The sequence below is a fragment of the Callospermophilus lateralis genome, chromosome 10 (genome assembly GCF_048772815.1).
Source record: "Callospermophilus lateralis isolate mCalLat2 chromosome 10, mCalLat2.hap1, whole genome shotgun sequence".
Lineage (NCBI taxonomy): Eukaryota > Metazoa > Chordata > Mammalia > Rodentia > Sciuridae > Callospermophilus > Callospermophilus lateralis.
In genome coordinates, this window is record NC_135314.1 from 83,320,499 (window position 1) to 83,334,076 (window position 13,578).

Sequence of the window (13,578 nt, forward strand, 5' to 3'; positions counted from 1 at the left end):
ACTTTATACATAAAATAGGGAGATAGTTTATAGAACTTTTACTTTACCCTATGTCTATTCTCCCAGTAGAATGTAAGATCCCGGAGACCAGGGACATTATTTTATCTGTTTTTGTTTCTCAGGTACTTAAGCTACACTTGGCACAAGGTTGGAGATCAAAAATTTTGCAGAATCAGTGAATGAATAAATAAAAATGGTCAAAATAAGCTTTTTCCCCCTCAAATACGCTGACTTCAGATAATGAAGCCTTAGTGGTTAAAAATTAGATAAGCTGGAACTTATCAATTTTGCTACTAAATTGTTGATTTTTTAGAAATTAGATAAACTGTTTCTTCAAAAATCTTAAATTAATCAATGTGAAATACAGTTGTATTCAAAGATAATGTAAATGAAAGAACATGAATAATTCAAAGGAAAAGGAAAAAATGAGAAAGAAAATGTTAATGAAGAGGGTCATATTTGATGAGGGCTTTAACCAAGGAACATTCAACAAGTTGAAAACGAAAAGCAATACATTAATTTAAAATTTTTGAAGAAGCAGTTTATCTAATTTCCTCTGGTGCAATATTACATGCTTTAATTTTTTTTGGGGGGGGGTAACAATTGGGCTATATCCTCAGCCCTTTTTATTTTGAGTCAGGATCTCACTAAGTCATTTAGGGCCTTGCTAAGTTGCTGAGGCTGGTCTCAAACCTGTAACCCTCATACCTCAGCCTCACAAGCTGCTGGATTACAGGCATGCGTTACTATACCCATTGAAATTAATTATTTTACAAAGAAGTTTAAATTCACTATAGGGTACTTACTATGGCCAATGAAAGGAAATAAAGCAGATCATGTACCTAAAAATGTGTACAACACTTAATTGATAGGGGAAACAAAGAAGCTTATTATTAAACAGAGGAGGCTAAGAACAAAATATTAACAGTTGTATTCAAAGATGAAGTAAACAAAAGAACATGAATAATTCAAAGGAAAAGGAGAAAATGAGAACGAAAAAGTTAATGAAGAGGGTCATATTTGATGGGGGCTTTAAACAAGGAACATTCAACAAGCTGAAAACCAAAAGCAAATAACGGAGAACATTTGAGAAAGACAGGACAGTATGAGAAAAGGAACAGAGGAGGAAAATTCACCATGGATTTGTGGGACACAAGATAACACAGTCTGGAAAGAGTTTAAGGAGATAACAGGATGGTAAAAAGATAGTAAAAAGAGAATAATCAAGAGTCAGGCTTCACTTACATTCAGGAAAAAAGTAATAGTGTCTACGTAAATATCTACATTCTTAAAATTGGGTTCAAAGACATGAATTCTATATTTTAAAAAAATCTACAATCTCCACAAAATTTTACATTTTAAAAGCTGTGGCTAACAGGAAGAAATCTAGCAAAGGTACCTTGGTAGGCAAGTTTGACATGAGCATGCGTAATAGCAAGTAATCTAGTTGGGAAGGAAGTTATGAAAGCAATAGTGGCATGATAAAAAAGAAAGAAGGTAGTAATGATAATCTTTATTTATGGTGAAAAAATTTTTAAAAAGGCAATGTTAATTTAAACATCTATATTTTTGAAATTGTGGTCAAAATATGAAACAATACTCCTGCTTATGAAATAAGCCACACAGTGGCATTTATTTAATCCTAAAAGTTTTCAGGAAGGACAATCAGCTTTCTGTATTGGCAGAAGAGTTTAATGAAGTGGTCCTGTGAACTCCCAGTAGGTAAAAAAAAAAAAAAAAAAAAAAATACTTAGGAACTATTTAAAATCCTGAAAAGTGTTTTTAAAATGGAAGAGAGTTTGGAAGGAAAGAAGAAAAAAATTGTGAGAAAACAGAACTAGAAATTTTGGGCTTCGTAGCTTGGAGACACTGTTCAACTTCCACAACTATGGCAGCAAAACAGAAGAGAACCGTGACCTATGTACCAAAATTTAAAAATGTGATAGATATTAGAGCTCAGAGCTATAAAGCTAACTGGAAATGTAAGAGGAAAATACAAGAGAACCACACAAAGAAAATGACACAAATTCAGGATATAAATGATATAAACCCAGGCTAGCAGCTAAACTGTACACTAGGAAAGCAATAAACTAATACTAGTACCAACAAACCTGACTTTCAAAAGCATTATGTTAAGTAAAAATAAGTCAGATACAAAAGATCTGAATTGTATGATTATACTTATATGAAATTCTAGAACAGGCAGGACTATAATTATAGCAAACAGATCAGTGGTTACTAATGCTAAGGGTAAGGAGGAGGGGGACTGGCTGCAAAGGGGCATGAGTGAACTTTGTGGAGTGATAGCTATATTGCACATTTTGACTGTGGTGGTGGTCACATGGTATACATTTATCAGAAGTTATCGAATTATACACTTAAAACTGATGAATTTTCTTGTATTTAAATAATACTCCAAGTTAAGGAAAATCTTAAAAATTTCAAGGATGTTAATTTCTGACATAATTTACTGAAAACTATGTCATTAGTATAGAGCTCCTCCATCATCACAGATTCTGGTATTTCCTCTTCCTCTTGCTGCTCTAGAGCTACTGTCCAAAATAAAACACATTATTAATGGGTATGTCATATATATAAATAATGTGAAGGCAAAAAAAAAAGGGGTAGGACAAAGAAACACCTGAACTAAGACAACATCCTTAGGTAAGATGAAATCAGGATTACAGAAAAAATATTAATCTCTTTGGAAAGGAGGGAAGATGTTTCTTACAGTGTTCTATCAAGCATTAGCTATGACTTAAGAACTTTACACTCAATCTCTATTGACTCCAATCTTCTATAACTGTACTGTTCAATAAGAAAGCCACTAGTCACATATGGCTCTTGACATTTAAATTAAATTAAAAATTCAGTTTTTCAGTTGCACTGGTCACATTCAAGGCCACAACAGCCCTATGTGGCTAATGGCTATCATATTGAACAATGTGGAAAACATTTCCAACATGAGAGAAAAGTCTATTAGACAACATTCCTGTATAATCTTCAACTTCAAATAAACTAAGACATCTTAAAAATGTCACACAGAAAAATGAAACAAGGAAGAAGAAGAGTATAGCAGTAGTTTGGTACCATAAAACATTTACAGAAAAGTGATAAGACTGGAGGCAAGCAGGCTTTAAAGTCATATGGAATGGAGTTTAAACTCCAGTCTAGTCACTTACTAGTGTATAAACACGGGAAAATTAAATACCCCAGCATAAATTTAGAAGAAAGGTAAAATGAGTATAATAACACTTTGTAAAACAGATTCAATAATAGCTATCTCACACGGTTGTTTTCAGGATTAAATGATATGAGAAGTAATGAATATACTACCTAGCACATAAATATAAGTATTAGCACCTTAGTCTAATTGGAACTAAAGGTAATTTTTTGGCATGTTGGCTACCTGATTACAGCAACCAGCAACTCCTTTTATTTCATAGCTCATCATTTTAATTAAGATAAATCTATTAACCACATTTTATTTTGTAAGGATACAAAATAAACTTGAATATACATAATAAATCATTTTTTCAAAATAAAATGCTATGTATCTACAATTTTAATAATAATAAAAGTGTTAATCTTTACCTTAGATGAAATGATCCGGTTATCTATAAATTTCTGAGGTGTGTAAAGGCCATTCTGAGGAAACCTGTTGGCTATGTAAATAGTTCTTGTGTCACTTTGATGTGGTGGGTCAAAACCCTAAGATCAAATGAGAAAAAGTAATGTTTGTAAATAAGGTTAGTTGTTATGATACTTCATAAGTTGTTTTATTTAACTGATCAGATTACATATATAATTAAACTGCAGATAGACTCAATCTAATTACTAGAAGAGTTGTTTTTTTTCTTTTGCAAGTAAACAGGTATATTATTTTCAGATATAAATAAAATATACCTTCAGTAATAAAACAGTTCATATATTCAGATATACTAATACAAAGAAAAAAATCATATAGGAGACCAATAGAATTATTCAAGGACAAAGCTCCTTTCACTACTGAATTCCTTTTTTTTTCATTCTCCATATTACTTGTCTTGTCTTCTCTTAGGAGTATTCCTAAGGAATATGGCAGTCCTGTGTAGCTAATATACATCTACCATGTCCAAGGGCAGAGGAAGGTATTTTTACTTCTTCTACACCAAGATCAACTTGGTTTCAAACAGCTTTGTTCCCAGAGGACTTAGAATGCATCACACACTGTCTTGCCCAGATTCATTCCATCGATTGTTTATTTGTGCCAGTTACAGTATCAAATGACATATTGAAACACCAATATGAGTATAATATTCCTTGAGGAACACATATAGTGGCCTCAAATTCAGAAGAAAATCTTGCAAGGTACACTGGTAATAATCTCTACTGAAAAGTTTTCACTGGTGAGAAAAATATCAATATCTTATTTCTATAATACTCTATTCCCTTCCAAAGTTGTAACTCCCTTGACAGATCTTGGGAACCCTCTGACAGACTGAAAGCAATCCCCAACTACATTATCTTTGCTAACGGGCAAATGATTAGAAATTCCTTTGATTTTCTCATTTTTAAAAAATAATGCTCAAAAACTATTTACTAGTACTTCAACTAGTACTAAGTTATTAACAGTCAATTAGTTGATATCCACAAACTTAAAATGATTAATTTTTAGAAATTACTGAAGACTCTAATTCAGTAATCCACTACTCAATCTGGCTGCCATTTATGCTTAGCATTCTTACATTTCCATTAAGCAGATAGATCTGGGAATTCCCAATTATCTAGAAGGATATTTTGTTTAGTTTATCAGAAATTTAACAGTATTATTTATGGTATTCACCTGCTATTATTCTTGGTTTTAAAATTTTATTTTGTGATCTTAGAAACAGCAAATATAGAACTATGCAAACTAACTACATTTGTATGCTCCATAAAATATATGATGTGTAATTTCATTTGTTCATGCTATTTAAAGTCCTATGACTTTCAATCTTGTCTTTATAACACTTTGCATTAGTAATGACCACATTTTGTGGATGTACATGTGTCATTCATTATATGTTCATTTTCAGAATCAGTTTTTTCAAGGAAAAATTATGATGGCATGCATATTTGTTTTGCTCATACATTTTCTATTAAACATTTCACAATTTTATAAAAAAATGAATAAGTGAGCAAATGAACAAGTAGTTTGAATGTTACCGCATTAATCTACATTTTTATTTTTCAAAAGAGGTTCACAGGAGTTTCTCTACACACAGGCATATTTATTTAACATCCACTTTGTGACCATATTAATATATGCCCCCTCCTTATATCAGTTCCTGCAGTCTTCTCTTCAGTATCACTCTGCCTTCAGCTCAACACAACAGACTGAGATGGAGACCTGCTGGAGCTACCTAAAATTAATAAAATGCACCTGATATGTTATTACTTTTATCTAACACTAAATTCACAAATCTGCAGGTAAGTTTCTGAGATAAATTAGAGGAAAAAAAGCAGATTTGAGAGCCTGAAATAATATATAAATCTTTAAGAAGATGTCAAAACAATTGAGATTGAGAACCACTAATACAGAATTTTATTTTACTCTTTTTGCTAAAATCAACCAACATTGGAATTTATTAGTCTGTACATCTAAGGCAAGAAAGAAACCAACAAAAAGTACTCAAAATAACAGAGAACTATAGTTATGAGTAGAATTTATATATTAGCGAGTCTACTTTCCATGTAACCAAGCTCATCATTCCCCATTCATCTCTACTGGATGATATGAATCAGAGATCTTATGCTAAAATTTTGAACTCCTGAGATTTGTACAATTATTTCAAGAGCATGTATTGAAATACTGCTCCACAAAATTAATTTTAAGTTGAATTGTATTTAAAAAATTAATACAGCAGCTCTACATTCTAAGATACCACAAATTAAATGACAGCTCCAAAAGGAGAATAATGTTTGTCTTATGCATTGAGTTTTTTTTTAGTTGTGATTAATTCATATTATCTCATTCAATCATATTATAATCAATGGCATTCAGACTATGTGAATGTATGGTGTATTTATTACAAACAAAAAACATTTAAATTTGAGATATGTTTCTAAATTATAACTAAATATCCCTTATAAAAATTAAACCTATACCTTTCAGTAGCATCTTCTCCACAAGTTCAACTCATCATGAATTGAGTAAAAAGAAAAAAGCTGTCCAAAAATATAGAAATTGACTTTTTCTTTTTTTGAACTCTGACAATATATACTAGAGAAAAATGTTGATTAGCATGGGCACATAAGCACTGCATTAATTTCCTCTAACTGTTCAAGGAATTGCAGCGATCCACAAACTCTGAGAGTCCCTTGCATATATCTAAGTTAAGAAGCCAGTTTCTTTTCTTTCTTTCTTTCTTTCTTTTTTTTTTAGTTATACATGGGCACAATATCTTTGTTTATTTTTGTGTGGTGCTGAGGATCGAACCCAGTGCCTCATACATGCGAGGCAAGCGCTCTGTCACTGAGCCACAACCCCAGCCCAAGAAGCCTATTTCTTTACAATATTTAAAGTTGAAAAAGAAAAGATTAGAGAACTATTTTTCTGTCTCCCAATGATAAGGAATCAGTATACTCTTATTATTAGAGTTTTATGTACTTCACGATTTTTTTTTTTTTTTTTTTTTTGGTACTAGGGATTGAATGCAGGGGTGCTTAACCACTGAGCTACATCCTCAATCCACTTATTTTTTATTTAGAGTCAGGGTCACGACAAGTTGCTGAGAGCCTCATTAAGTTGCTGATGATGGGTTTGAGCCTTTGATCTTCCTGCCTCAGATTCCTAGTCTTCTGGGATTATAGACGTGTACCACCACACCAGGTTAACTTGATGTTTTTTAAAGAGCACAATGGAGAACTAAGATAAGCAAAAATATCTGTATCTCTTTTATAGTTAAGAAGATACAAAAGTGAAGAAACAAGTGGCAATCACAATGTGCACACCCCATGACCCACAATTCTACTTCTAGGAGATATTCCTCTTCAAAAATTCAAAAATAAAAACAAACAAGAATAGTCACTGCAATGTTTTCTGAGTGGGGAGTGGGACTAGCAACAATCCACATACCCATTATAAAAAAAGAGCCATGTCAAAGAGTAGCTGAGGCAGGGATTTTTTGATGGTTCAAAATCCTATCCACATGCAATCACAGTGTAGATGTTCAAGAAAATGTTTAAGCTGAATTAATAAACAAATGATAAAAACGGTGTTACTAAAAGGGGATGGAGAATTGAGAAACAGCTTTTGTTAAATGGAAAACTAACACAAAATAGACAAAAATTCCTGCCTTTGTGAGATAATCAAGACAAGTAAATTATGGAGTATGCAAAATAGCGACAAAGTGCTAAGAGAAATAAAGTGGGGAATGGTGATAGAGAAGTCAGGGGGTTATAACCTAATTTGCAACACCCACAAAAGGCTTCACTACTGATAAGGTAAAATTAGAATAAAAACTTGAAGGGAATGAAGGGGCCAGATACTTGGAGAAAGAACATTCCAGATAGAGAGGGAGCAATAAGGACAAAAATTCTGAGAATGAAGTGTGTCTGGAACATCTGAATTGTACCGATAAAGTAGAGTGAAGAGCCGGGAAGATGAGAAGTGGTCTGGGGAAAGAAGGGAGAATACAGATCAAGCCAAGATTTTGGCTTTTATTCTGAACATGAAGGAAAGGCAAGCCCTTGGAAGGTTTTTAGCAGAGGAATTACATGATCTAATGTGTTTAATAAGATGACTCTGGCTCCTACATTTGAAACAGCAGGGACAGAAGGAGAGAACAATGAGGTAAACTAGGAAGCTCTGCAATAATATGGGTAACAGGTTAAGTATAGTTTGTGTAGTGAGTGGCAGAGGAAGGTGAGAGAAAGGGTTCTGTATGTATTGTTTTTAAGCAGCAACAAAGAGGGAAACATAATTTATTCCCCCCAACTTAAAACTATCCCCATTCATTCTTTTGTTATAAGCAAAGCACTTTAATTAACAAATAAAATTATAAAACATTTATAGTGTATAACATTATTGTTTTGAAGCAAAGCACTTTTTGGATTCACGTGCTCTATCAATGATTTCTTCTGCTCAGATATGTAATCATAATAAAAAAAATTCGACCTTTTTTTTTGATACCAGGGATTGAACTCAGGGGTACTTGATCACTGAGCCATATCCCCAGCCCTATTTTGTATTTATTTAGAGACAGGGTCTCACTGAGTTGCTTAGTGCCTCGAAGTTGCTGAGGCTGGCTTTGAACTTGTGATTCTCCTGTCTCAGCCTCCCAAGCCGCTGGGATTACAGGTGTGTGTCACTACCCAACATACAATATTCGACTTTTAAAGAAGTTGGCTGCTTAGAAGGAAGAAGTAAAGGAGAAAGGGAATGCATGAGCTATATGAGGTCCCTTAAAACAAAAGGAGTTCTTATCTTCTGGAGATTAAAAAAAAAATTATGGGTGAAATTATATAATATCTGAGATGTGCTTCAAAATCATTCAAGGGAATAAGGATAGTCAGTGGGGAAAACAGATAAAACAAGATTAACCATGAGACCATAATTACTGATGTTGGGTAAGGGATAAAGGGGGATCATCATACTATTTTCTCTACTTTTGTATATGCTTGAAAATTTCCACAATAAAAGGTTTAAAGAAAATAAAAATAAGCTGTATCAGGTATACTGGCTTCACATAATAAGCATCAGCAATAAAGACACATCTCTTTTTGTTCTTAACTTCTGCAAAATGTAGGGGAATAACTGAATGGAAGATACCTCTGCATATCCTAGTTTCCCCCCTTTCCTGGGGGTACTCTACTTCCAATTAAAATGTGGAGACAAACAGGGTTTAATTAATACTTTTAAATTTAACATTCAATTGAAATTTTGGATTACCTACTAGTTTGAAAGAGAAACAATATGATTTTTTTCCCCAATAAGTTAAATTTTTTCCTTGTGATACTGGGGATTGAATCCAGGGGCACTATACCACTGAACTAGACCTTTTTTATTTTTCATTTGAGGCAGGGTCTCCCTAAATTGCTGAGGCTGGCCTTGAATTTGCAATCTTCCCTTCACAGCCTCTGGAGCAGCTGGGATTACAGGTGTGCACCACCATGCCCAGCTACATAAATTGATTTTTAATGTTAACTAGGATAGACTATATGTTACAAATTTGGAAAGAATTTGGCAATAAAATTGGCTCAATTGCTACAAATTGAAAATATTTGAAAAAAGAAACTGTACCAATCATGTACATTTTCAAGTGGTTATTCCCTAAACAATATACTACAATAACTATTTATACAGTATTTATGTTGTAATAGGTATTTTAACTAATCTAGAGATGCACAAGCTATATGCAAATATTACACCATTTTATAGAAGGAATTTGAGCATCTGCAGATTTTTTGGTCCTGGAACCAATTCCCTCATGATAATAAGGGATAACTAACTATATCATGTACTGGATAAGGAAAGAAGAAAATAAAAAAAATTAAACTATACAGATTATTCTAAGCAAGCTAGTCACAGCATGAAAATTTAGTGTCCCAGCAATCTCCTAAGAGTCAAACAGTTCCCTCACAGCCATTTCCAAGCAAGAAGAAGCAACAAAAATTCAATGCATGCCTCATTTGCAAGACTGGGGAAAGTTTACTGACTCCATTACAACCACACACACAGAATTATTAAAATGCAAATATATGTATTTCTAACCAGACTATTGGCATAAAAATAAATCTCTTAGTATTTCCTATATAAAAATCTTAGGAAGATTACCCGTTTGTTATACTAAATTTTATAATAGAAGAACTTCAGTAAAAAACAAAGAATCCCTTAGAATAAAATCTAACATGCCTATGAGTTCAAATACCAAGAGTTCAGTTTTAATATTTTGAAAGAAATATGCATTTCTGGTAAAACAAAAAAATAAGCTAATCATGAATATTATCTTATTTAGAATGATTAACACTCAACTTCTGAAACAAACTGAAGAACAGCATGGCTAGATGCTGTCTAGAACCCCACTACAGCCAGAACTTCTATACACATTGGTTAGTATATCAGGCAGCCTGTAGTCTCTTGAATATAACGAGACCAACACTCTAGAAATAGAAAACTTACAGGAAAAAAGCATAGGTGAAATCAGAAAGTCCTTAGAAGTGAAAACTTTCTTGAATTTGCCTATGACAGAGATTACATATAATCACCACAATCTAAAACAGTGCTGTTCAAATATGTAATTTCCTTAGTTTCAACTTTTAAAACAGGTAAAAGTAAATAAGTAACATTAATCTAGTAATACATTTTATTTAGCCATATTTGTATATGTATATAACCCAGTATAATTTCAACATGTAGTCACAAAATTATGAATGAGCTTAGATCCTTTTCCCCTCAAACTAAATCTTCAAAATCTCACGTGTACTTTACACTTCTAATACATTTCAATTTTAAGTAGGAACATTTCCAGTCTTCAATAGTCATATGTGGCTACCACATTGGACAGAATAGGTCTAAAAAATATTAATGACAATAACAGTAATTCATAAGGTTCTTTGGAGGATCTGGAACAAGGTCTCTACTTCAGTGCTGCTAGAAATATGTGGTTGCTCTACTGCTTTACTACTCCTTCCCCCAATAAATAAAAAACTGAGTATTTAAGAACATATGTCTAGGGGCTGGGGTTGTGGCTCAGTGGTAGAATGCTTGCCTAGCATGCATGAGGCACTGGGTTCAATCCCCGGCACCACATAATAATAGAAACAAATAAAATAAAGGTATTGTGTCCATCTACAACTAAAAAAAAGAATATATGTCTGATCACAGAAATAAAAAAGCATATGTTCAAAGAACTACGTTCTTAAACATTCATTCTTGAGGTTAAAATAGTCGTTATTCATTACCTGGGAGAGAGACAAAGTATAATAATTCCAAACTGATGTTGAATTAAACTCATTCAATTTTATTGAACCAGCATTTGGTGGGTGAATACTTACAAGGACCCAGCTCCTCCTTGAGTGCAAGGATATAGAGACAAGTAATATACAGTCCTTGTCCTAAGATATTTATAGTCTAGTCTAGTAAATGAGACCTCTCCACTTAATGTGCTATACAGAAACACAAGCTCACTTTTAATGGCATACAGGAGCACTAATAAACATCTAACACGAGTCACACATGCAAGACACATACATACTTTAAAATTTTCTAGTAACTATATTTTATAAAAAGAAAAGGGAACATAAAATTATAACAAGATATTTTACATTTCCATACTGTTTTTAAAACCCAATGTTTATTTTATACTTAAAGATGATCTCAATTTGAATTAACCACATTGCAAGTGTACCAGATGGCACTGTTATTCAGAATAGACCTTTTTTTTTTTTTTAACTAAAAAGATTTTGGCAGTTATAGGTACAGGGCAAAGAAAATAGCAGAGGGAGGATTGAACATATTTACAGGTTAAAAGAAAAGAGAAACAACAAATATTCTAATGGTAATTAACGGAGAGCAGATGAAAGAATAGGATCAAAAGCACAAGGGGAATGACTTACTTGTAGGAAAAGGACCATACCTTCCTTTGTGACAGGTGGACAAGGGACGAATTAAACATAGGTATAAACGAGTATGGTGAATGTGAGGGGCAAAAGAACAGAAAGTGAGGGAGTTTTAAGAGCTCCCATTTTTCCCAGTGAAGCAAAAACAATCTTATCAGGCTCCTTCCAATATAAATCTAAAGGGACTACATTTATGAAAAAAGTGGAGAAACAGTTATCCTAATATGACATATTAAACTGTGCTTTTGCATTGTTAGTTATTTTCTAGTTTTCTTCTAGTCAATCTTGAATTTTGTCACTTTATGTCTAAACCCAGAAATAACAGAGTTCATTCTTTTATTCACATGTTCATCATTTATTCAGCAAACACATACTCAATGCCTACAGTACAGCAAATGTAAGGTACCAAGCAGAGTAAGGTCCTCACTGATTTCCATGTGTACCTCCAGTGTTTAGGACATTAGACTACCTACACACATTAAGTATTATGAATACACAGTGTTATACTCCCCTATAAAGAAATATTATGTGTCAACTAAAATAAATGTTGACAAAAACCTTCATATAAAAGTCTACATCAGAGCTTTCCAATAGAATTTTCTGATAATGAAAATATTCTGCTCTGAACTGACTGATATAGTGGCCAATAGTTACATGAATTCACATCTTAATTTTAATATCCACATGTGGTCAATAGCTACCATACATCTCTAAATAGTAGAATTCAGTGGGTAGCTAATGGTATTGCCCTTATTATAATCAAGGTCCTGTCAACTGTAAGAGGAGTTATACACTATGCTACTGAAAATGTGTATACTATATGAATAATATAAACTTTACCAGAAAGACACAGTGATAAAATTTTTTAGCCTAAAATAATTTGAATATTGTGAACCAAAAACAGAGAAAAAGGAATTAAAAAAAAAAAAAGTCTTTTCCTTCTCTACTTTCCCAAGGAAAATACTAACTTTATATCAACCTTTGATTTTTCCATGATATCAAATATTTAAAATATTTTGTATTTAGAAGTAATTGGAGCATAGGAGTTGTTTCTGTGAGACAGTATAAGTAGCTGAAAATCAGGACTCATATAATGAATAAAGTGTGCTTGTAACTCCTTGTGATTTTTAATTTCCCCAAATTTGTTTCATTTTTTAAACTTTAAAATAAACCTAACGCTAAAGTACATGGTGACTCAACCCATTGAGCTACTGGAAGTATAACCTAGACTTTGAATTGAACAATTCTTGCTTGATGTAGTAACTAATTCTAGTTATTACTGAATAGCTAGAATAGCTGTTTGTGACTGGGATAGTAAAATATACTTTCATTACTCTGTGTATTCACTGTCTTGAATGTATAATTTAAGTGACTACACAAACTTAATCACAGATACAAAGCCCAACACTGGCACAGGTCTGATTACATACTTAGAAGATCTGATAACTTAAAAGTAAAACCAGTAAGGTGAGCAACTAAATGTCAGTGATAGCATTTTTTTTAAATGCACAGCAACTTGTTCAACTTGTTAACCATTCCAGTAAGACAGCTGCCTTATAAATTAACCACAGAACTTCTGATTCTTCCTTTTAGATGTTTTCATTTGAAGCCATTTTTTCCAAACGTTACCAGATTTTCTATTTTAAAGATGAGCATGGTTATAAAACCAGGATTATTTTCAGGCTAACAAAAATTCCTAACGCTGAAAAATCTACTAGTAAAAGCATTAAGATAATCACTTTAGAACAATCTTCCTGCCATACAAACTCATCATCAGGTAAATGATTTTAAATCAAACCTCATATACATGAACACTTGGCAAATCAAAAGCAGGAGATCACATCTGTAATAATTAACTACTAGAGTCAAATTACTGTGCTACAGCTTACTGCAACAAAGGCAAAGAATTATAGCAATATGCTATTATAATGACATCATTAGGTTAGTTTCCTAATAAAGCATATCATCTGGAGTACCTGAATTTATAGCTAGCTA

General features: G+C 32.7%; 1 protein-coding gene across 2 annotated transcripts in view; it reads right to left on the reverse strand.

The window, feature by feature from the left end:
• Nucleotides 1-13,578, reverse strand: part of Atp11b (ATPase phospholipid transporting 11B (putative)) — a 110,025-nt gene that overhangs the window by 94,953 nt on the left and 1,494 nt on the right. For both annotated transcript variants that reach the window (XM_076867196.2, XM_076867197.2), the window contains exon 2: nucleotides 3,595-3,711. In XM_076867196.2, the coding sequence (XP_076723311.1) occupies nucleotides 3,595-3,711 (117 nt within the window). The remainder of the gene's footprint in view (nucleotides 1-3,594; nucleotides 3,712-13,578) is intronic.